Source organism: Salmo salar, chromosome ssa23, assembly GCF_905237065.1.
Source record: "Salmo salar chromosome ssa23, Ssal_v3.1, whole genome shotgun sequence".
NCBI lineage: Eukaryota > Metazoa > Chordata > Actinopteri > Salmoniformes > Salmonidae > Salmo > Salmo salar.
The window spans coordinates 33,619,041-33,644,560 of record NC_059464.1 but is presented as its reverse complement, the minus strand read 5'-3'; the positions used below and the strand labels follow the sequence as shown (position 1 = coordinate 33,644,560).

The following is a 25,520-nucleotide window of genomic DNA, read 5'->3' as shown; positions in this document are numbered from 1 at the left end:
AATCTAAAAACCTGTTTTTGCTTTGTCATTATGGGGTATTATGTGTAAATAGATTTGCTTAAAAATATATATATATTTTAGAATAAGGCTGTAACATAACAAAATGTGGAAACAGTCAAAGGGTCTTGAGAGAGAGAGAGAGAGGGCAGTAAAACTGACCTATCATTGGTGTAAACATGAAGGTAATGTGGACACCTGAGTTTTTCATTGTGATTATTTTTCCTTATTGACGATGTTCCTGATAATGAGCCAAGGCAGGAATCCCAACCATTGACTGAATGACTTCTTTATTTCCCTATTTCCCAAATGTATTGTATAACATGTTTGTATTTCCTTGCTCCGGCCTTAAACATTCACTTGGTAGACACTACACTATGCTCTGGGTATTTAGTTAGCCCTTCTGAAGGCGTGAGAAAGTTCTATTCTCTCTAAAATATTCTGTCTAACTCCTCCTCATGACTCATCATTAACGCTTAGAGAAGTCAGACGGACTTAGATGTGTGACTGGATCAAAAGCATGGAGAAAAAGCTAAAGAGGGAAGCACCTGGCTAAAGTAAGGACAGGCTGTTTTGAATAGGGAGTTCACACACGTTAATGAGGGTGTGAGAGGGCCGGGGTGTGCTCTGCTTAGTATTGTGGTGGACATTTAAAAGGTAGGAGAGCTGGAGTCTTTCCCACTGCTCATTAGACCTTGTGCAAGGTTTCCTCCAAAGAGTCTAAGGGGCTTCGTAGAGAATCATGGTGCCAACAGGAGGGGAAAATCCCACGAATCCTGCCGCTTTAATCCTTCCGAATAAGGACAGCGGCCCTGGTCCGAGTGGGAAACTATAAAAATCGATCTCTTGCCAGCGGTTCCTGGTATTGGGAGGCAAAAAGCAACAAAAACACTGCACACACACACACACACACACACACACACACACACACACACACACACACACACACACACACACACACACACACACACACACACACACACACACACACACACACACACACACACACACACACACACACACCCTGGGAATGTTGCGGGAAACGTGTGGCAGTGGCACTAATTAGTCTAACCTCACTGGCTGCTAACACCGGAGTTTGATATCATGAATGGCAAGGCTTTTTGGGCAATTAGCAGCTAACAACCGCGGTCTGGCCTCAGCTCTTTTCTGTTACGTACTGAGTTCATCACTGGGTTTATTGAGTCTGACTTTGGCTCCAAGAGCAAACTCCTTTTTACATCCTACCTTTTGTACATCCTGTGGATTTGAAAGAGTACAAAAAGGAGACGATCTCATTGCCAATAAGGAACCCTCTTCTAAAGACTTGAGTAAACGATGTTAAGAGGGTGTCCATTTGCATGGCTGTTTTAATGACGAGGGGAATAAGAGCTTCACACATTATAGACCTTGGAGAGAGTTCATTGCGGAGAACTGAAACAATTACAGAGTTTGACAGCCTATAAATGAAAGATACAGCGAGACAAGTCATCAAGTGTTCTTGATGCCAGAAAAACCCTGTTCCCCTTGACGATATTCAGCTCCCCTTGACCTTATTCAGCTCTGTCTGATGTTAATCAGCTCCCCCGATGTTATTCAGCTCAGTCTGACCTTATTCAGCTCCGTCTGACATTATTCAGCTCCGTCTGACATTATTCAGCTCCGTCTGACGTTATTCAGCTCCGTCTGAGGTTATTCAGCTCCGTCTGACGTTATTCAGCTCAGTCTGACGTTATTCAGCTCAGTCTGACGTTATTCAGCTCCGTCTGACGTTATTCAGCTCAGTCTGACGTTATTCAGCTCAGTCTGACGTTATTCAGCTCCGTCTGACGTTATTCAGCTCAGTCTGACGTTATTCAGCTCCGTCTGACGTTATTCAGCTCAGTCTGACGTTATTCAGCTCCGTCTGACGTTATTCAGCTCAGTCTGACGTTATTCAGCTCCGTCTGACGTTATTCAGCTCAGTCTGACGTTATTCAGCTCCGTCTGACGTTATTCAGCTCCGTCTGACGTTATTCAGCTCCGTCTGACGTTATTCAGCTCAGTCTGACGTTATTCAGCTCAGTCTGACGTTATTCAGCTCAGTCTGACGTTATTCAGCTCCGTCTGACGTTATTCAGCTCCGTCTGACGTTATTCAGCTCCGTCTGACGTTATTCAGCTCAGTCTGACGTTATTCAGCTCCGTCTGACGTTATTCAGCTCAGTCTGACGTTATTCAGCTCCGTCTGACGTTATTCAGCTCCGTCTGACGTTATTCAGCTCCGTCTGACGTTATTCAGCTCAGTCTGACGTTATTCAGCTCCGTCTGACGTTATTCAGCTCCGTCTGACGTTATTCAGCTCAGTCTGACGTTATTCAGCTCCGTCTGACGTTATTCAGCTCCGTCTGACGTTATTCAGCTCCGTCTGACGTTATTCAGCTCCGTCTGACGTTATTCAGCTCAGTCTGACGTTATTCAGCTCCGTCTGACGTTATTCAGCTCCGTCTGACGTTATTCAGCTCAGTCTGACGTTATTCAGCTCAGTCTGACGTTATTCAGCTCCGTCTGACGTTATTCAGCTCCGTCTGACGTTATTCAGCTCCGTCTGACGTTATTCAGCTCAGTCTGACGTTATTCAGCTCCGTCTGACGTTATTCAGCTCAGTCTGACGTTATTCAGCTCCGTCTGACGTTATTCAGCTCAGTCTGACGTTATTCAGCTCAGTCTGACGTTATTCAGCTCAGTCTGACGTTATTCAGCTCCGTCTGACGTTATTCAGCTCAGTCTGACGTTATTCAGCTCCGTCTGACGTTATTCAGCTCCGTCTGACGTTATTCAGCTCAGTCTGACGTTATTAAGATCGGTCTGATGTTTATTCAGCTCTTGTCTGATGTTATTCAGCTCTGTCTGCTGGCTACCTTGACTAATATACTCTAGCTAATAGAGTTCAAACCATGCTCCCTAAATGATTTTCCCTGCTTATACATCATTTTAATGACCTACAATACATTACAGTGGGCATTGCAGTGTTTTACACGGACTGTTACTTTTCAGAGGGGAGTAGAGCTCAGCGTTTTCCTCAATGAGAGGTCATTAGCACTGTTATTATTAGAGGGGTTTTTGTGAAAGGCGTAAAGTAAGTATTCATTAGATCAGCTGGGAACCGCCAGTCAGCCAGTCTTATTCAGGCAGCAGCACCATACAGTATGTTTTGAATCATCATCTGCCAAAGGAAATATTGTCACCAGCACTCAGGCTGCTCCATAACACGGAGAGGGAGACATGGACTCAACCCCAGCGCTGCGAGGCTCTGTGAGGCGCTGCGAGGCTCTGTGAGGCGCTGCGAGGCTCTGTGAGGCGCTGCGAGGCTCTGTGAGGCGCTGCGAGGCTCTGCGAGGCTCTGCGAGGCTCTACGAGGTGGAAGACGAGGGCAGGCCAACTGTCAGAGTTTTAATGGTTTTATTTTGACCTTTTCGAATAAAGAGTCTCACATCATCGTCTTGGAAAGAGCTGTTGGCCCTGGAAGAGAAGAGGAGATAGCAAAAATAATATTTTAAGGAAAAAAGAGGCACAACCTGGCATCATTGAAATCAGGTAATGCCTGACTGGAGAGTTTAAAAGTGTACAAATTTGACCTGCAATCACAGGGTCCTGGATGTGAGTAACAAATGGTAAAAGGAAGAAAGCAATATCATTTAAGAATGCGTAGTCGGCACACCTGCCGATTGTTGGCTAACTTGCCCACCCATTAGACAGATATTCCTGGATTGCATCATTAAAGGAAGCAACAAGCAACCATAAAATAGGGCAAGGTTTGGATGCCACGCGCCCCTACACTCACGTAAATCTGATCCTTCGCCTCCCCACCCTTTCCTACTTACAGCAGTCTGGGGCCCGGCCTGAGAGACCCACCCGCCTTGCCTCATCTGTCTGTGGAGGGAGGAGAGGCGTTGTGTGGAAAGCTCTCTGGACCCAAGTCCCTCACATCAACAACCTGCGTGCATGGCTGGGAGTAAATATTAACCTGCTGTCAGGCAACTGAAAGAGAGATTCATTGACTGCTACTATGTGTGTAATAGAATGTATATCTGGCTAATGACAACACCTCCACAGGGAAGTCACATTGTGTCACGGTGAAATATACTGGAAATGACAGATTTACATGGACATAGTGGTCTATTTTTACTAATAGGCCTTATCTTTACACCATGTCGCTATGACTCATTATTATACAGTGGTGCTGGGGTTGTTGGTATGAATCAATGGTAATAATCCCAAGCTCCTCCTGTGTGAGACAGCGGATGTGATTTCACAGATTACAGGAGTGAACCCTGACCCCTCTGTAGTCCTAGGCCACACCCAGAATATTGATACAATATTCAAGATAGGAGGAATACCTTGACATAGTTTCGTATGCCCACACAAAGTCGAGCAGGTTTAAAGTTTCTGTCTGATGTACTATAACCTTCATAGCCATTTCTGGAAGGGGATAATGAATGCAAATGTAAAAGTGTAAAAACAGCAACTCCCCAGGTTTGGCATACCATCAGGTTTAGACGATGCACCTCACCTCCCTGTAGAAATGCATTACACACGCATCCCCTGTACCTGTTTTGTATCTGAGGGAGCATTTAGCTAAGTGAAAATGAGCAGGATGTGAGTAGCGTGTAAAAGTTCTTTGTGAACTTGCACGTGTGTGTTTTATAGAATGGATTGCAGTGTTTATTCTTGTGCCATTGTAGGAGCATGATGTGGACTCTACACTGAGAAAGATGTGCCTTTCCTTCCACTAATGCTAATCAGAACCAGACTTTACCTCAGTAGATTCAGACTCTCTCTCTCTCTCTCTCTCTCTCTCTCTCTCTCTCTCTCTCTCTCTCTCTCTCTCTCTCTCTCACTCACTCACTCACTCACTCACTCACTCACTCACTCACTCACTCACTCTCTCTCTGTTTGTATGTATGTAGGAGCTCATGCTCTTCATTAAAGCACATTGGGTGGTAACAAAGCATTGGAGTGTCAGTGGGCTTTCTCCACAGACGGCTGCAGTAAGGAAGTACACTCAATCAGTAGGATTTCAATCTAAAACAAACCAGCACCTCATTGAGCAGTTACAGTAATGATTCCTGCCTATAGCTTATTCTGACGGAATATTATGAATGAGGCAGAGGGAGTGTACTGTAACATTACTTTCATATGGGACGGTGCATTCATATATCAGATAACTAAGCATTTATTCATAAATGACTATGACTCATGAAGAATTGGAGTTGGTTAACAATGTGGCACAGAGAACAGGTGATGAAACCCCCCCGAAGCCTGCAGCCATCCGTAGCAAGGCATCCCCAGACAGAATATTTAGATGTGTTTAAAATTGCAGGCTTTCGCCACATCTTTGCCAGTGACAGTTGCAGCAGCTGCAACATGAGCTGGTTGACGTGTGTGTGTGTGTGTGTGTGTGTGTGTGTGTGTGTGTGTGTGTGTGTGTGTGTGTGTGTGTGTGTGTGTGTGTGTGTGTGTGTGTGTGTGTGTGTGTGTGTGTGTGTGTGTGTGTGTGTGTGTGGTGGCTGGGATGAGCCGACAGGGTCTAGATGCCAGCCCCATTCCCCCTCCTCTCTCTCTCCTCCCCTGCAGTGGATAGGATTGGGGTCAGGGCCCTTTGGCCAGTGGAGCTAGTGACAGTTCTGACAGGGCCCTGATTTCCCTCTTGTGCCGCCTGTCACCTCCCTGTCTGCCCGTCTCATTTTAATAATGTAAATACGGGGCAAACTGAGGCCAGGGAGACGACTCTGTATAATATTCATTCAGTGGAACTTTCTAGTTCTCTGAACTTAACTTGATGAGCCACCCAACCTCATCCCCTGCCACTCAAAGAGACACTCACCTCGTCTCATCCTGGTTGTCATGGCAACACAGTCCCTATTTTGTCCAGAGTCCTGGATAAGTTGGAAACAGGGAGGTTCAGAAGAAACCCAAATAAGCCAGAGGTCATCACTGGACCGGTTAGGGTTAATTAAGGCTAAAGGGAACTAAGTGGAGTTCAAATGAGTTAATGAAATAGCATGTATTCTGATAGCATGATAATTGGGTTTGTAAACACGAGCGTCAAGTTCTCGCTGTACCTAAGTTATGAAACCCCACTGTTTAACCTGACATTATCTGTTTAAGTTTAGATGCGCCTGCTCCTGAATCAGTGTTGCACGTTTTGCAGCCAAAGATGAAGGTAGGAAATGGTAAACAAGCCCTTGTTTTCCTCTGGTTCTGTTTCCAGTCAGAGGGGGCTGCCTGTGTCTGGACAGCAAACCAGCTGCAGATGCAACTCCAACTGTAATTTAGTGGCCCCCTTTTGATAGTAAAGTGCAGGAAACTGCAGAAGCCGTGAGTCACAAAGCGCGGGGCGAATCTGCTCGTAACTATCTGTGAAGCCTTTGACAGCCTCTCGCTCGTTACGGATGTGATGCATGATTTCAAGGCATTGCGCTCCTTCTCTCTCCCTGATTAAAGAAAACCCCCTCCGTACCACACAGACGCAGACAGATGACCACACTGTGGCTCAGTTAACCCCTTTCACCCCTCCAATCCCTCAGTCGCCCCACGACCCGCACCACTGCACCCCGGGGCTGCCACCCATGCCTCTTGGTTTCATCAGTACAGGGGGATTGTTGTCTGATTGTTCATGCTGGAGGGATTTAATGGGGTCACAGCATAGTCTTAGCAGACCTGAGGAACTCACTGTTTATAATACCACTTGTTGCATGTTGGCATTCCAAGTATGAGCACGTCTTCCATATGGCTGTGTTTACAGATGAAATGATTAGCTATCTGTGTGGCAGGGCGGGAGGTCTCCCATACAAACCTCTTTTACTGCATACCCTATCTTGAATGACTCATGTTTGTAATAGTTTACAACAAGTTATTTGATGTTCAGTATCTGCATAGGTAGGCCCAGTACATCAGCGGCAACCCAACTTAATGGTAATGTGCACTGTTAGTCTGTTTTCTTCAGTGTTGTTTTTGAGATTTACTGTTGTAGAATTTTACTATGTGTCTTTGGGTTGGGCCATTCTAGTTATGGGTCAGGATTCTGAGGGATTTGCCCTGTCTTACTGTGGATGAATCAGACAGACTGAGGATCTCTGCTTGGAGGGGATGGGGTAATTGGTCACATTTGACCCTGGTCTACCAGACTGTGAGAACGTGTGTTTTATCTGCAAGAGGTAATTGGTTAATTCAACACTTCCGCAGCTCTGCTAGATAGTCGTTCACCGAGTGGGGCTGGGGTGGAGAGAGAGAGAGAGAGAGAGAGAGAGAGAGAGAGAGAGAGAGAGAGAGAGAGAGAGAGAGAGAGAGAGAGAGGCGGTGGACAAGGGACAAACTGTGTATGTGATGTCCAGGGACAAACTGTGTATGTGATGTCCAGGGACAATGGCAGGCTATGGAAGTCTCCATGGCCATCTATACATGGTTATCAGCTGTATCTGTCTCACACAATGTCCAATAGATTGATGTAGACTGATAAAACAATGGACTGATAAACTATAATGGTGTGTGGCCGTCCCAAGTATTCAAATGTAGGTCTTTGATGGAAATGCAAAATCTAAGTGCAATTTTAAGAAAATATTTAGCCGAGGGGAAGGATTGTCTGGCAATGATTCAGTCCAAGTTCATATAGTACAACACTAGCTGCCAGGTTTCTGCAATTGTAAAACTGTGGGTTCTTGAAAAGTATTATATAAGTCCCATTTATTATTATTATTATTATTATTATTATTATTATTATTATTATTATTATTATTATGTACCATATCATAACTTCTAACTAGTACGATAGAGTCTGATATCCCCACATAGAGGGAAACAGAATGACTTAACCTAAATCCATTTGTCACCAACAACATTTGTCCTCCAAAATCTTGGGCAGTTTGAAAAAAAAACGTTAATTTCATACTGCTTAGTCTTTTGTGTTCATTTGTGCTTCTTTACTTTAGAGAAGTATCGCAATGCAAATTACAATGTGAATGAGCATCGTTGGTAAGTTAAAAATTCTCCATCGGGGAAGCCATGCCCACACGAAAAGAAAAACTCCCCAATCTGAAAACAAAACGCCGGACTGTAAAAAAGCTAAAGTTACCAGAGTGAGACAATGTCTCGACGGTCCCATCAAGAGGACCATTCATAAACGCAGGGCTCCCAGTTTAGGAGAGCCAGCGAGTGAGCCAGATAGAGTGGGGCCCATGCTGGCCTTGTCTTTTTGTCCCCAGCTGACCCTTGCTCTCCTGCTTGGCCTCTGTGCTCCTCACCTGGCCTGTCCCAGCACCGCCGAAACAGGATACCTGTCATTTGCTTTAATGGCCTTTGAAGGACCTGGCTAATCCCCCGAGCACTTCTCCCAGCAGCAGCAGTATAAAGGGGAAACTGGGCCGAGTGCTGTGCGGGTCATGAAACTGTACCAGAGAGGGATTGTGTGCTAGAGAATGTCACCCATCACATCCGCGGCCGAGGGAGTGTGAGAGTCAGTTTTCACCTGAGCACTAACCCGTTCACACACACACACACACACACACACACACACACACACACACGTTATGTTCTTCTATCCTCACTGGGACTTAAAATTAATATCCATTCAAAATCCTATTTTCCCTAACCCCTAAACCTAAACATAACCCTAACCCTTATCCTTACCACAACCCTAACCTTAATCCTAACCTTAAACCGTAACCCTAAATCTAATTCTTAACCATAACTCTAAACCTAACTCCTAAGCTTAAAATAGCCTTTGTCCTCAACGGGATGTGAGAAATGTCCCCCAAAAGGGAGAATTTTCCTTGTTTTACTATCCTTGTGGGGACTTTTGGGGATTTTAGGTCCCCACAAGGATACAAGAACAAACCAACCCACACACACACACACAGTAGAAGCCCGTTCTGGTCTGCACTCAGAGGGTTAGAGTAAAATAGAGCCGGAATAGGGATGAATTCATGTTTCCGTACTAGTAGCATGTCATACAAGTAGTATTTAATTTGACATTGAATGCTCATTCGTCAACTGCTGGCATTATACTGCATGACTTGTGCCGTGGGCTTGTAAAACTATACTGGGTATGACATTGTCAAAGGGGTGTTTGTTTATAAGATAAAACAACTCAACCATACCGTAGAACTGTAAAGCACCCTGCAAAAAGAGCCAGGATCATAGGTTAGATGCATTCAGATCAGAGAATCACAGTTGCACTTCATTATCATCTGGGGATGTTGTGTAAACTATTTTGAGTAAGCATTGCATTATTTGTTTATCTCGATACTGTCATGTGGAATGTTCTATGATTTGCACATGCCATTGAAATACGTAGTTTTGTCTGTGCGAATTTTTTTTTTTTATTAACCGTGTCCCGCTGGCCAATCTTTTGAAAACGATTGATATCTGTAGGACCATAAATAGAGAAAAACGTTTCAACAATAAAATGACATAAGTCTACCCACAGCCCCATATCACTGCACATTCCCCATCACTTCCCATACAACTGGTCTATGCGAAGCTGTCCAGTGTGTATGGGACATCCGTGCAAGCCTATCCCAACACATACAGATAGCTCAGCAGTGAGTGAGTGTGGACTGATAGATTAAAAGACAGTAGGCAAATAATGTTATCAGGCCCATCGGCGCTCTCATCCCCCAAGAGGAATGTGGGAACAACAGTGGAGATCTGGGTAGGGAAGGAGCAAGCTCTGACAGCTCTTTTCTTCTTGTTCTCCTGTTCTCCATTCTGTCAATTGTCCGTTGTTGTTCCGTGTTCTTGGCCATATAGGAAGGAAACACACAGACACCGTCACACCCGGACAGGCCTTCCTCTCACTCTGTTTCAATTTCCTCCAGGTACCTCATTGACTACACAACATATCGCATACGTCATGTAAATAGAATGGCTATTTCTATACATGATCTAGTCACATTATTGTTCACGCATGCATGTCATCAGCAGGCAGGGTAGTGTCCACTGTACTGTACACATGAAGTCATCAGCAGGCAGGGTAGTGTCCACTGTACTGTACACATGAAGTCATCAGCAGGGAGGGTATTGTATAGATCCTCACATTGTACAGAGACACCGTACAAGACACATGTAAGTCCTCAGACAGACACAGGGTTTTGGCATGTGTGTATAGTAGTGGTGTGTGTAGTAGTGGTGTGTAGTAGTGGTAGTGGTGTGTGTAGTAGTGGTGTGTGTGGTAGTGGTGTGTGTAATAGTGGTGTGTGTAGTAGTGTTGTGTGTAGTAGTGGTGTGTGGTAGGGGTGTGTAGTAGTGGTGTGTGTAGTAGTGGTGTGTGGTAGGGGTGTGTAGTAGTGATGTGTGGTAGGGGTGTGTGTAGTAGTGGTGTGTGGTAGGGGTGTGTGTAGTAGTGGTGTGTGGTTGTGGTGTGTGTAGTAGTGGTGTGTGATAGAGGTGTTTGTGGTAGTGGTGTGTGTAGTAGTGGTATGTTTAGTAGTGATGTGTGGTAGTGGTGTGTAGTAGTGGTGTGTGGTAGTGGTGTGTAGTAGTGGTGTGTGTAGTAGTGGTATGTGGTAGGGGTGTGTGTAGTAGTGGTGTGTAGTAGTGGTGTGTGTAGTAGTGATGTGTGGTAGTGGTGTGTGTAGTAGTGGTGTGTAGTAGTGGTGTGTGTAGTAGTGGTGTGTGGTAGGGGTGTGTGTAGTAGTGGTGTGTAGTAGTGGTGTGTGTAGTAGTGGTGTGTGGTAGGGGTGTGTGTAGTAGTGGTATGTGTGGTAGTGGTGTGTGTAGTAGTGGTGTGTGATAGAGGTGTTTGTGGTAGTGGTGTGTGTAGTAGTGGTATGTTTAGTAGTGATGTGTGGTAGTGGTGTGTAGTAGTGGTGTGTGGTAGTGGTGTGTAGTAGTGGTGTGTGTAGTAGTGGTGTGTGGTAGGGGTGTGTGTAGTAGTGGTGTGTGTAGTAGTGATGTGTGGTAGTGGTGTGTGTAGTAGTGGTGTGTAGTAGTGGTGTGTGTAGTAGTGGTGTGTGGTAGGGGTGTGTGTAGTAGTGGTGTGTAGTAGTGGTGTGTGTAGTAGTGGTGTGTGGTAGGGGTGTGTGTAGTAGTGGTATGTGTGGTAGTGGTGTGTGTAGTAGTGGTGTGTGGTAGGGGTGTGTGTAGTAGTGGGGTGTGTAGTAGTGATGTGTGGTTGTGGTAAGTGTAGCAGTGATGTGTGGTAGTGGTGTGTGTAGTAGTGGTGTGTAGTAGTGGTGTGTGGTAGGGGTGTGTGTAGTAGTGGTATGTGTAGTAGTGGTGTGTAGTAGTGGTGTGTGGTAGGGGTGTGTGTAGTAGTGATGTGTAGTAGTGGTGTGTGGTTGTGGTGTGTGTAGTAGTGGTGTGTGGTAGTGATGTGTAGTAGTGGTGTGTGTAGTAGTGGTGTGTGGTAGGGGTGTGTGTAGTAGTGGTGTGTGGTAGTGGTGTGTGTAGTAGTGGTGTGTAGTAGTGGTGTGTGGTAGTGGTGTGTAGTAGTGGTGTGTGGTAGGGGTGTGTGTAGTAGTGATTTGTGGTAGTGGTGTGTGGTCGGGGTGTGTGTAGTAGTGGTGTGTGTAGTAGTGGTGTGTGGTAGGGGTGTGTGTAGTAGTGGAGTGTGGTAGGGGTGTGTGTAGTAGTGGTGTGTGTAGTAGTGGTGTGTGGTACGGGTGTGTGTAGTAGTGGTGTGTGGTAGGGGTGTGTGGTAGTGGTGTGTGGTTGTGGTGTGTGTAGTAGTGGTGTGTGGTTGTGGTGTGTGGTTGTGGTGTGTGGTTGTGGTGTGTGTAGTAGTGGTGTGTGGTAGGGGTGTGTGGTAGGGGTGTGTGTAGTAGTGGTGTGTGTAGTAGTGGTGTGTGGTTGTGATGTGTGTAGTAGTGGTGTGTGGTAGGGGTGTGTGGTAGGGGTGTGTGTAGTAGTGGTGTGTGGTTGTCGTGTGTGTAGTAGTGGTGTGTGGTTGTGGTGTGTGTAGTAGTGGTGTGTGGTTGTGGTGTGTGTAGTAGTGGTGTGTGGTAGGGGTGTGTGTAGTAGTGGTGTGTGGTTGTGGTGTGTGTAGTAGTGGTGTGTGGTTGTGGTGTGTGTAGTAGGACATGCACCAGACTGTACAAACTTCAAACTGTACTGTCTTATCCTCGCTTCATTAACCGTGTCAGGGTGACTGGTTATTAAAAGTACATCTGTATAACAAAAACAACATCCATTACTATAAGGAATGATCACAACCGCCCAAAAATGAGAGTAAAAATAGCCTTGAGTATCTTTTTTACTTGTTAGAACCTCTGGTAGCCAAGAGTCCAAGACAGTCTTACCTCATTTCAAGAGAGAGGCTAAAAGGCTGGATACTTTTTACTTCGGCTACTTTGGATGCATTTAATGTCTCCAACATGCTGTAGACCTGAGAGAGATGTTCAGGTAATGTTATTGCGGAGACTCAGATTTCATCAAGTTGGTGTGGGGTTTACATTTTTTTCTGTTTCAGTAGCTTTCATCTCATCTAAGTCTGAGTCTCACGTATGTCTGGGTCTGGAAATGAATGATTTAAAATTACATTTTTTAAATCTATTTTTTTAGACAAACAGTCAGCATATAGAGGCAACACATTGTTGAATGTGTATACTGCATTACAGTATATATGTACTATCATAGTGTGTGTATTTGTGTGTATTGCACTCTGTGCATTGTGTGTGTGTGTGTGTGTGTGTGTGTGTGTGTGTGTGTGTGTGTGTGTGTGTGTGTGTGTGTGTGTGTGTGTGTGTGTGTGTGTGTGTGTGTGTGTGTGTGTGTGTGTATGTATGTGTATGTGTGTATGTATGTGTATGTGTATGTGTGTGTGCCTCTGTGTGTGTCTGTGTGAGGGAGCCACTTAGCTGCACTCTGCCCCGAGGAGACATGTCTCATAGCCATTTGGGTGGGATGAATAAATCATCTTTGCCTTGTGAGACTTAATTAGGCATGATGCATGTCCGGAGACACAGGCTGCTGCCCTGATGCTGAGCCTTGAGCTCCACAGCGGCAGCTCAACAGTTCTGGGGCACTGCTCTGGGGTGGCAGAGATTGAACATTTTATTCTGCTTTCCAGCCCCAGTCAGTCCTGTAAACTGGTGAGGGCATCACACCATATGTTCAGTATATCAGAATAAACTGGCATAACCTTTTGACAGCCACATTAGTTATGAAGCGTGCAGTTCTAAAAAGAAAACATGTAAAAACCAAAGGTCACAAATCCCTCATCATACACTCTGGCTCGCTTTCCATCTGAAGCAAGTTTGACTATAGTGTCTTTAAATGAAACTGAATGTAGAACATATTGTAGCATCCAAACCAACATCCCTGAAGATAAATGACATGAATAAACCATTCAATGAAAAGTGAATGTGATGTGAAGATAGTCAAAAGCATGTTTGTTTCACCTCTAAGGGTTAAACATGTTTTTTAGTTTCTCCTAGAATTGGATTTAGTTATGGTGCATTGATTTGCATGTACATCTACAGGGCTAGATATCCAATTCTCCCTTCTCTCTTCCTTCTGATGAGCAAACCATTTGAGCTCTCCAGGATTGGAAATAGTGCTTAGGGAATTCTCCCCCAATTGGCTAATCAAGGCCTCTCTCTCATGTCTCTAAATTTGTTTCAAAGGGTGCGATATTTCAGCAGGGGTAATCTCTCTTCCAGCTGTAATTCTTAATCACCCAACCAGCCGCTCGGTCAGTCATGATATGGGTCTTTATGGAGCTCTATGGGGCTCTCTCTGCCTGCCCTTCCCTGTAGCTCTTCCCTGCCTGGGCTTTGTCATCTGGTTTCAGCAGGTAGATGCTGAGATTGAGCCTGATCAATGCTGCTCCTTTCTGTCCATTACCTTCTCCTCAGACACGGGTTAATGGGAAAGACATGTGGCACATGCACCATGCAGAACCATGACCCAAACAAGCCCTGCTGCCTGCTCCCTCCCTGCACTAACATAAACCTGCCCATCTTTGCTTTCATGTCATCATGTAACACTGCCAATCACGCACATGGACCACATACAACCTACCTAAATCCACCCCTCTCTGTTTTCCCAGAGTTCAAAGCTGTTTGAAAGATGAAGTGGTTAATGATTCAGTTTGGATGTCACAATCAAAGTGTACCATTATACTGTGGAAATATATAATTGCGACAAGTGCAACTTGGCTTCACCAAATGTACCAAGTGTTGTGTAGTAATATACAGACAGTGTAATATTGAACGCTGTTCGATAATATATTTCTGCTGTCTTTTTCCTTAGTGGGTGTGAGTTCGTGTACCCTGACTGAATTACAAGCTCGTATGTGAAGGTTAGCGAGTCTCCCTCCTCGCCTCCCAGCAGACGTCTGTGTATCCTGTAAGCGATCCTTTTCCGTCCCAACACTGTCAGACTGGAAGTTAATGGAAGATTTGGTTTCATACAGCCACTCATTAAAAAAAACGGTCATCAATGAGGCAGTATCACATGCCATGATAGAATTATCAGGCTTCCAGTAAATTCTGCTATTATAATCGAAATATACTGGGTCCCTGACAAGAAATTCACCATCTATTATTCAGCTATCACTAAAACGAATGGGCCGCCCAATGTAGCGGTAAAATTGTCAAGACTGTGGCCATCCAATGGGTATTCTCCATACTATACATGTCATTTATAAAATGCCCATTATATTAAGCACTTCTCTGTTACCAATTCTATTATATAGATAACGTCTAGAAATCATATTTTCAAAGCCAAAGCCTAGCCAAGCTACTCTTTCAGTCGGAATGGAATTAATGGAATTAAACAAAAGCCTTGACATTAAGGGGGGGGGGGGTCTATTCGGTGGTATTTCGACCAGGCGATAAATTCTACAATTAATGATACAAAACATATGTTTATGATCCACTCTTCTTCAAATATATTTTGCAGATCTTACATTACAGATCCCTGTCCACAGAACTTGGAAGCCCATCGTTTGGCTAACCGCTGTTACCTCTTACCTCTGTTACCTCTATGCCTTCAGGGCTGTGTTGAGAGAGAGCGATGAACCTGCCAGTGACATGCTTCTGTCCTTGGACTTGATCTGTCACCACAACCTCAGGGTGCCCATAACCACATGGCAATGTGGTTCAGCATTATCATATCAGGTTGTCAGCTTGGACAGGGACTGAAACCAATTAGATGATGATGTTTGTATTTTTAATGGGCCACTAACTGATGGCCAGGTCAGCTGTTTTTGTTAGGGTTGTGGGAGGGGAGGGTGGGGGTATTTTCTTCACTCATGAAAAAAAAAAAACGTGATAAAAGCATATACATTTTATTGAAAGACATCCTTATCAAGTGTTTGTCATGAAACTAATACTGCTCCTCTGATGCCCTACAGTATCTAATCTACAGGTCAAGGAGAAAGTTGTGTGTAAACTGAGTTCTAGATGAGACTATCCATTAAACGTGCAGGTGAAAGTAGTCCTTTATGTGAGGCCGAGCAGGACAGACTGAGACCCTCCCCAGCCTTTCAAACACAGACAAGCGACAAGGTAGAAGCCAGTGGTGTGAAGTTAAGCTCCCCTTTCTCCTCTGTTCACCCCCATTGCCTTTCGAGCTCCACACAAAAGAAGGGGGTCTCAAGATGTCTAAAAAGCACTATATACTCATAAAAAGTGACGAAAAAAGGCCAAGAGGGGTCGATTGTCCTTTTCTCCTTTCTACCCAGCAGAGTTTGGCTGTATGATAAGACTGATATGGCTCACATAGCTTCAACAAGACACGTATAGCTGAAGCTAATATGAATGATTTTCCTTATCCTCCTTTTGATGTTATAATTGTTCATAATGTAAAAATAGTACATCTGTAGTATAGATCTACAGATTCCCATATTCTGCGAATTCATTCAAAACGTGTGACCTACATTGAGATTAGAGTAAAAACAGTATGCTTAATAACAGAGTGATGCTACATAAAAAGTTAATTGCCAGGGTTCATTTGAAACGATTTCGATCCAATCACCTATCAAGTTCTTGTTGCCATGATCCTATTTCAAGGTGTTTAAAGTACTATTGAGTGATGCTGGCTTTGTCCCCTCCTTCCTTAACCATGCACACACCAACACACACACGCACACACACTCACACAGGCATTTGCTTGGACCCAGTCCCCAGCCCTCAGCCCTCAGCCCTCTGAGGGGGTCAGCTCAGATCAAAGGTGCTGGTCACAGCCATTAGGCCCAGCAGTGAAGACACAGCATGAAAAGCTTGTGTTTTGAAAAGGAGGGCAGAGAAAAAAACAACAGGGACCTCTCCATTTTAAAGGCAAACTGTGAAATAATTGAAAAGGTATGTCAATCAAGAGCAAGCGCCCAGCGGGAGCGCCCCCGATTCCCAGGCTCTCTCCTGGTCGAGCACCGGGCCATGGAGGGCTGCTGAAGGGGGCAATCCAAGAAATCTTTCACTCGATTCTCCTCCTCCCTTATCCCCTGCTTTTTAATTGTGATGGGACGGAACGTCCCCACCCGTCCCCCCCCCCCCCAAGTCCAACGAAAAGCTCAGTCATTAATAAGATCTTGTCTTTCCTCCACCTCTCAGGTAAGTAACAAAGAGTTATTGGGGGACGGAGGGGCAAGTTGGAGTCCACATAGTTTTATGATCCCTCCTCCCCCTTTTTATTACCAGCCCCTACACCCAGTACCCACTCCCTCCTCCTCCCATAGCATGAGTTTGACAAAAGGAACCCCGTGAGAGTCTCTCGCTTTCCTTTCTGCGTTTTTATTTCAAGGTCAGAAAAGGCTGAATGATCTGACGAGGGGCTCACTTCCAAAAAAGGGGGAACGAAAGAAAAGAGAAAGAGTAAAAGACGACTGGGCTTTGAAAATCCCATAGAAGATAGAAAACGGTCAGTCCACACTTGACTAGTCCTGTATAGGGATTTGTTTGTAATAGCAGCTTCAGCTTATTAACAGCTCTGGCCAAAACATGTCAACAGATCCTGCCAAGGGTAAGAAAGAAGATAATGCTACCTGTCTCGTCAACAGAGCAGATGAAACATGCACAGCAGAGAGTGGGTTATAATAACCAGCATGATTACAGATAGATACCCTTTCTTTCATCATTAGTTCCTTTATTGCATGTGTACATGCAATAATTCTTTAACATGCAAAAATGAGTTAATATTGCATTGAAAAAAGCACAAACACTCATTGCATAAATATGACACAACATGTTGTCACACATGACATGTGGGTCTAACGTGAGTTCTCATGGTCATTAGCCTTAACATAATGAGGTCTATTTGAAGACTGATATCCAAACGATCGTCCGTACAAAACTATTCTCACACGTGAGAGATCCACGTTCCTGCATTCGATACCTCAGGGAAGAAAAGTCATTGTAACCACGCCATCCACTCCTTACTTTTAGTACATAGTGCAATCTACGTATCAGAGTGAGGATCATGGTAGCACCTACCGTGCCTGGAGCTCAGAGCAGCAAATCATGCCAATTAGAGGCAGCAGCACTTTCAGGCACCAGCGGTTTTCATTGGACTAGACAAGTCCCCATAAACCCACAGTGAGCTCCAATCACCAGCCTGCCTGGGCCTAATGGCTTATGAGTCGCTTGCACGCTCCCTGCCACCATAACACCCAGTGTTTGTAAACACAGCTCGTAAAGGGGACATTGCCATCAAAGTGCTAACGTGCCTTTGAAGGATCAGAGGGATGGGGATGGGGGTGCAGCTGGATGGATTGGTACCTGCCTGGCCTGGCTGGCTGACTGGCCCTGGGCTGACTGGCTGACTGGCCCTGGGCTGACTGGCTGACTGGCCCTGGGCTGGCTGGCTGACTGGCCCTGGGCTGACTGGCTGACTGGCCCTGGGCTGACTGGCTGACTGGCCCTGGGCTGGCTGGCTGACTGGCCCTGGGCTGACTGGCTGGCTGGCCCTGGGCTGGCTGGCTGGCTGGCCCTGGGCTGACTGGCTGACTGGCCCTGGGCTGGCTGGCTGACTGGCCCTGGGCTGACTGGCTGGCCCTGGGCTGGCTGGCTGGCTGACTGGCCCTGGGCTGACTGGCCTTGGGCTGGCTGGCTGACTGGCCCTGGGCTGGCTGGTTGACTGGCCCTGGGCTGACTGGCTGACTGGCCCTGGGCTGACTGGCTGACTGGCCCTGGGCTGGCTGGCAGGCTGACTGGCCCTGGGCTGACTGGCTGGCTGTCCCACTGCAGCTGTGTGGAGAAAGGGGCTCCATGTACACACATGTCAGAGAAGAAAGACACTCAACAGGTCCTCTGTGTATTTACCCTCTCTGTCTCTCTGTCTCTCTGTGTATTTACCCTCTCTGTCTCTCTGCGTATTTACCCTCTCTGTCTCTCTGTCTCTCTGTGTATTTACCCTCTCTGTCTCTCTGTCTCTCTGTGTATTTACCCTCTCTGTCTCTCTGTCTCTCTGTGTATTTACCCTCTCTGTCTCTCTGTCTCTCTGTCTCTCTGCGTATTTACCCTCTCTGTCTCTCTGCATATTTACCCTCTCTGTCTTTCTGTCTCTCTGTCTATTTACCCTCTCTGTCTCTCTGTCTCTCTGTCTATTTACCCTCTCTGCCTCTCTGTCTCTCTGTCTATTTACCCTCTCTGCCTCTCTGCCTCGCTGTGTGTCTGATGTGGATGACCTCAACTGGTAAGCATTGATAGTGGTGGTAGCAGCTGTGAGTCTGTGTATCGCGCCATGGTTCAGGAAGGAAGGAAAGAGAAACGGAAAATGTCTTTGGCTGTCTTATCTAGTGGTTGATTTGACAATGTCACTTGTTGATAAGGATTTCACCTGAATAAAAACTTCCCCTGATCTTACCGGTGTTTGGAGGATATATTGGCACGGGTGTTTCAAACATCATTATCCTTTTCATAAAATAGGTTACCAACATATTCAAATAATGATTGATATATAATTAAGCAATAAGGCCTGGGGGGTGTGGTATATGGCTAATATACCACAGCTAAGGGCTGTTATTATGCGGAGTGCCTGGATACAGCCCTTAGCCGTGGTATATTGGCCATATATCACAAACACCCGAGGTGCGTTATAGTATTATAAACTGATTACCAATGTAATTAGAGCAGTAAAAATACATTTTTGTTATAACCGTGGTATTCGGTCTGATATACCACAGCTTTTAGCCAATCAGCATTCAGGGCTCGAACCACCCAGTTTATAATACTATTTTTTTATCCCCAAACATATTAAGCCAACCCTTGCTCCCAATTACAGCTTTTTCCTAATTTCTTTCCAAACAAAGTCTGGATTTACATAAATAAATAGAGGAAAGATGGCAGTAGCGGGAGAGTAACACCTGCTCGGACCCTGGTGAGCGAGTTTATTTTTCATCGCTGGATGGGTTTAACCAGTGTCCCTGCTCGGAAACCCACTAGCTGCCCCCTTCAGCACATGTGGTTCTGCATGAGCAGCGCTGCACCGCTGGTCTGGGCGCTTCGTGAGTTTACTGCTCCTACTTCATTTCCTACTGGTGTGAGGTCCACATCTCCTTCAGCACCTTGATGTGTTACTGTGTTTACAGGTCCTGTCCAAATGCAACAGCCTATTTGTTAGCCTCGTTTCCCTTTTCAGCAACATTCAGGGGTGTCCATTAGAGGAGAAAAAAACAGCATGTTTCTCAAGATGTTTTCTCCTCCAAAAACAGGTTTCCATGGCTTGCGATGTCTGTTGGGAGGGATGTGTGCTTAGATCTGATAGCAGGCCACATCAGGGTGCCTTTGAAGGTGAGACAGGAGGAGTTCTCCAAGGGAGCACCGTATCCAACAATTAGGTTCTTTTCAGGCTCCTGTGGTAAGACCCACAGGTCATCTCCAAAACATTTCCGTCTATCACCATGACAATGGCTAAGGGCTTTTTGTGTAGACTAAAACCAGATCATGACCAAGCCACATGGGATTTGTTTGCAATCAGTGCCCAGAAGAAACAATTAGCCTGCAGCACTGCCAGGTCTTTTATGGAGAAAGTGGGTAAGAGGTTGGTGTAAGTGGCCATCAGACGCTGCTTTGTGTGGTAAACTTCACCGGGCATCATCTGGGTGGAGTGTCAGTGTCTGGTCTGGGATGATGGCACTCCCTCCCTGTGCAGACAGGACCCAGCCCATAATGCTCTTTGTGCTGAATGCTATAGTCAGTCTACTGAGAGGGTGTAGATACAGTGAGCTCTGGAAAATTTTGTCTGGCTCAGAATGCATTAAAAGACTGGGTGTTCTCATTTCATTGCATAAATCATACCTTACTTCCAGACACAGAATAATTTAGTTGTATTTTTTTAACTTGAAAACAGTGTTGTCTTACAAGTAAATAGAGTTTTCCTCTTGAATATTGTTCATGATATGTTTTTGAAGTGGCTGATTTCAATCATATCATTGTATTTCTGAAGGATGACACAGCCGATTTTCAAATGTATTTATGTCTCTGCAGTCTAGTAGTTCTCAGTGAGATGATTGTTAATAAGGAACTGAGGTGTAGATGTCTCTTCCCGTAGGGAATCATTTAAATGGGCTATTATGCATATCCAGTTTTTTTCTCTTTTGTCTTGGGAAACCCTCTCCCCAGAGCATATGCCCGTCTGGTTCCCTAATCGATAATGATAGAGTAGCTTATGATGGAAAACTCCCCTGTTCTAACAGAGACTTCTGTTCCTTCTTTTTCAGTTCTAATGGAAATCCGATCTGTCAGTGTGGGAGTCGTCGCCATCAAATCGGTCAGCACCGGGCTGTACTTAGCAATGTCCAAAAAAGGCACACTCTTTGGATCGGTAGGTACACCTTGCAACATTGTTACATGAGACATCATGGGCAGCCAGGTTCCAGCTAGGGGACACTGATGTTTCCTCCATCACAGGTCATTCCATTCAAATGAGTTTTTGAGGTCCACACTAGGAAAATCAATAGCAGGCCAGAGTTTCAAGTATCAAGTTCTAATAGTGGCAATATCAATCATGACAATATACCTGGGCCCAGCTTGATAATAGCTGCAGGTGATGCTCGCATGCAAGTCTTGAAGAGAGGCTTGTTCCACTGTCAAAATACTGCAGATAGCCAAGAAAAGTCAAAATACTGCAGATAGCCAAGAAAAGTCAAAATACTGCAGATAGCCAAGAAAAGTCAGAATACTGCAGATAGCCAAGAAAAGTCATAATACTGCAGATAGCCAAGAAAAGTCAAAATACTGCAGATAGCCAAGAAAAGTCAGAATACTGCAGATAGCCAAGAAAAGTCAGAATACTGCAGAGAGACAAGAAAAGTCATAATACTGCAGATAGCCAAGAAAAGTCAGAATACTGCAGATAGCCAAGAAAAGTCAGAATACTGCAGATAGCCAAGAAAAGTCATAATACTGCAGAGAGCCAAGAAAAGTCAGAATACTGCACAGAGCCAAGAAAAGGAGGCTGAACTAAGATGTCAGAAGAGGCAGATGTGAAGGTCTTGCGTGCCATCTGCCACTTGTTGTGCTCATACACAGCTCTCTCGTTCTTTCTCTCCCTCTCTTTCTCTCTCTATTTCTCTCTCTGTCATGTAATGAGGCTGCCTATGGCATGGTATCTAAGTGTTTTACAGCTCAGAGAGAGAGAGAGAGAAATCTGGAGCTGGCAATCAGTCAGCAATGTGAAGCTGTGATGAGTTGCAGACCATTATTTCACCCTGCCACCAGCATAAACAGGACATAGATGAACTCACTCAGCTTCCTAGAGCCTCCCACTGAAACCTCCCTTAATGACCATTAAGAAGGAGAATCAAGCTAGGCTGATGCTATCTCCATAAGGGTCCTGTGATCTCAGCCTGATAGTGGCATGTAGAGGGGATTGCTCCAGAATCTGTTTTGATGGTCATATCTTTAGGTCATACCTACGTACAGATAGGAAGTTCCTGTGCCTGTATATTGACACAAATCCCTGTTTCGGTTCTTAGCCTCAGAAATGGATCAAGGAAGAGATAACAATCTGATAGATGACTGTCAAAACATTTTACATTGCAGATTAACACTTTTTCATGTAGGTTAGTTTCAGTATCAAAAATACATGTTTTTATATTGTTATATCTTCTTGGCCATGATCCAACCATAACGGATTGTCACGCCCTGACCTTAGAGAGTCGTTTTATTTCTCTATTTTGTTAGGTCAGGGTGTGGGGTGGGCATTCTATGTGATGTATTTCTTTGTTTTGGCTGAGTATGGTTCCTAATCAGAGGCAGCTGTCTATCGTTGTCTCTGATTGGGAATCATACTTAGGCAGCCTTTTCCCACCTGTGTTTGTAGGTAGTTGTTTTCTGTTTAGTGATTCTGTACCTGACGGAACTGTTTGGCTTTTAGTTTTTTTGTTTCTTTTGTTCATATGTTTCATAGTAAATAAAATATGAACACTTACCACGCTGCACTTTGGTCCACTCCTTCAACTTCAGACGACAGCCATTACACGAACACCTAATTATAAAATGCTTTGTCATTCAATGTGGATGGTTGTTGTTTTGTTATGGAATATCATAGAAACAACGCACAACAAATAACTCCATAACAACACAGAAATAAATGGAAAACATGAATGCAATAACAGACATGGACCTTTGTCCCTATCTCAGAGGTGTGTCCATGCTACTGCTGTTAGTTACTTCTTCTGGTCATAATAAACACCTGTTGTACTCTCTCTCTCTCCCTCTCTCTCCCTCTCTTTCCCTCCCCCCCTCCCCTGCAGGTGAAGTACAACCCTAACTGTAAGTTCAAGGAGCGCATCGAGGAGAACGGCTACAACACGTATGCCTCCCTGCGCTGGAAACATGGCGGCAGGCAGATGTTCGTATCTCTGAACGGCAGGGGGAAACCCCGGCGAGGTCACAAAGCCCGGAGGAGACACCCCTCCACCCACTTCCTCCCCATGCTGCCCTCATAGATGAACAACTGGACTCATGCTCTGCTCTGCAGCCAGTCCCTCCTACTAGTGTTGTGGTTACCAAGATAATTAGGAATAATATGATTATTTGATTATTATTATATCCATCCCCTCTCCCATATATGTACATTTGTTGGGGTTTTATAAACTATTTTGTTTGTCCAGATCGATGTGGGGGGCATAATACAGTAAGTTTAAGTTATTCATCAACCCCCCCCCCAAGCACAAGGTCCAGAAGTAAAGCTGCTAATATTGTGTAAATACAGTATGTCTATTATTATTATGATTGATTATCAAGCTGAGAGGATAATATTGATGACACTTCTGTGTCAAGGAGTTATTTTGACACCACCGTCCGCTGAGAAAGTGTGTAATTGAAACATATCCTCCCTCTAAAGGGTACGAGTATTGTCTATATATTGCCCCCATCCCTTATTTTCTGCGACTCTACAGGAGACAATGCTTTCCCTTGAGTGACCTTACAATATTCTGTTAAACCAATGGACTGCCGATGTAAAAGAGCTGACAAAGAGTAAACAGGACTTTGATTTAGGTTGTCAAAAATATCCATCTGAGCAAGAGAGATGATTCTCTAAAGATACTGAAAGGCCTATACAATCAACGCCGCAAAGGACTCTGCATTTGAGTGGACTTCATACAGAGGGGACAGAATTCCATGTTTATGGAAACGTTTGGACTGATGTACATTGATACCCATGGATATCTGCTGTAAGACATCTGGTAGTTTCAAGTTGTATTAGTCGTATGTACGGGATACGCATGGTATACATCGTCCAATGAAATGCTTACTTGCAGGTTCCTTCTCGACAATGCAACAACAATAAGAAATAATAAAAGATAAGAATAGGAACATAAAGTAAATAGTAGAATAGAATAGACATAGACTAGAAGGCTATCGGGTCTTCTGGGTTTCTGAAATGAACTTGTGAGCTCTGCAGAAGTGTGCTTTAGCCTCCTTTTTTCATCCTAGACCACTAGCTCAGGGGTCAATCTTTCAAAGTGGGAGTCACGACGTTGTCTCTGATATGTTAGTTCCAGAATTCAGTAGTTAAATGCATACGGTACTCCCTTTGAAACACGTAGTGCATTTGAGGTTGTATCACGGGATGTTGGTGGCACCTTAATTGGGGAGGACGGGCACGTGGTAATGACTGGAGTGGAATAGGGGGTTTCCATGTGTTTGATGCCATTCCATTTTCTCCACTCCAGACATTATTATGAGCCGTCCTCCCCTCAGCAGCCTCCACTGGGTTGTATGTGATAGGACAACCCATTCATTTTGTATGTATGGTAGCTGGTTATTGCATTATCTTGTCATGTCTTGCTAACATTTTCAAAAACCTGTTGCAAATAGAACTTTTAATATATTTCAACCTTTTTGTACCGTATAACATTTGAAGTTGATGTTATTGTCTCCATTTTGTGTCTAGTCTGAAATCCTAATTGTATTCCAGTCCATATTCTAGTCTATACTGTATGTTACTGCAATATGGCACCTCCTCCCATCATCTGAATGGTCAGCAATGAGGATCTACAAGAACACCTGTTTCAATTATTAGTCAGTTATTAGGTAGTCTGTCAGTTGAATACTGTCATCAAAACAACATTAGTGAGTGTCTTGGTTCGTGTTCAGCTTGAACGTCAATAAAATGCACATAAATTACCCAATGTTCATGGAGTCACTTATGCTAACACGCTCCACATCTCTTCAGTTAGCTCCATTCTAAAGAGTGACCTTTTTGCCTCTCATGTAATGTACTGTACTTGCCTTGATTGTTTTGCGTTGTCAACATCTCCATCAGAGTTACATAACCTGCATCATCATCATCATCCCCACATGAACATTCACAGCGGGAGTGGATTTGATGTAGTGGACCTCCCCTGATGAGCTCTTCAATGGGCTATCATGGGTCTTTAATCACATTGAAGGCCTGGTAGAATGGGAGGCTATAGAATCTTTTTACCCTGCAGACTGCAAAGATGGAGATGAATGGCCTCTATTGGTGGGAGAAAGGCAAACGTTTCAGCCCGTCATAATGTGATTTGTTTTTGATGGGAAACATGTCTATTCAAAACAACTTTGTGTCACGCTGCCGTTCGATCCAAAGGTCTGCCAAACAATTGGATGTGGGTGTGATGGTCTAGGGAGACTGAGTGTGTAAGTTTTAAATAGTATTTTTTTTACACCCTTATAGTTTTACATCTTTAGAGCTGAAGACGTGGCCAAGGGTTACTTGTATCTTAGTGGGGGAAGTTTCAGCTGCGACACCATCTGAACCTTTAAAGTGCCACATGCCCAATCTATAGGGTCTCACAAGAAACAGCTGAAAGCAGTGAAACCTTCACTTAGTTCTGTATTTTACTAACAGTTAATTGGGGAAATAAAGTTTAGTAGACAATAGACAGATGTTATATACTGTAATTGCAGAAGTCTAGTTTTGCAGGTGTTTCTCGACCAATGCGTCCTTGTTAATCCTTCAGCAGGCACAGCATCTCTTTGAAACATGCAAGCCCACAAAGTAAAGTAATCCCATTTTATGCCTGTTCTGTTGAATGGCTCGCCTCATCGTCAAAGTGTCTTCACCTCTCCACTCGTCTAACAGTCCAAGAATGTATTTCTTGGCTTTAAGGTG

At 44.6% G+C, this 25,520-nt stretch overlaps 1 protein-coding gene across 1 annotated transcript in view; it reads left to right on the top strand.

The window, feature by feature from the left end:
• The window catches only part of LOC106584266 (fibroblast growth factor 10), a 33,899-nt gene extending 9,349 nt beyond the window's left edge, over positions 1 to 24,550 (top strand). The window contains exons 2-3 of the mRNA XM_014169314.2: positions 20,635 to 20,738; positions 22,672 to 24,550. Of these exons, the coding sequence (XP_014024789.1) occupies positions 20,635 to 20,738; positions 22,672 to 22,866 (299 nt within the window). The 3' untranslated portion in view covers positions 22,867 to 24,550. The remainder of the gene's footprint in view (positions 1 to 20,634; positions 20,739 to 22,671) is intronic.
• Positions 24,551 to 25,520: the final 970 nt, after the last annotated feature.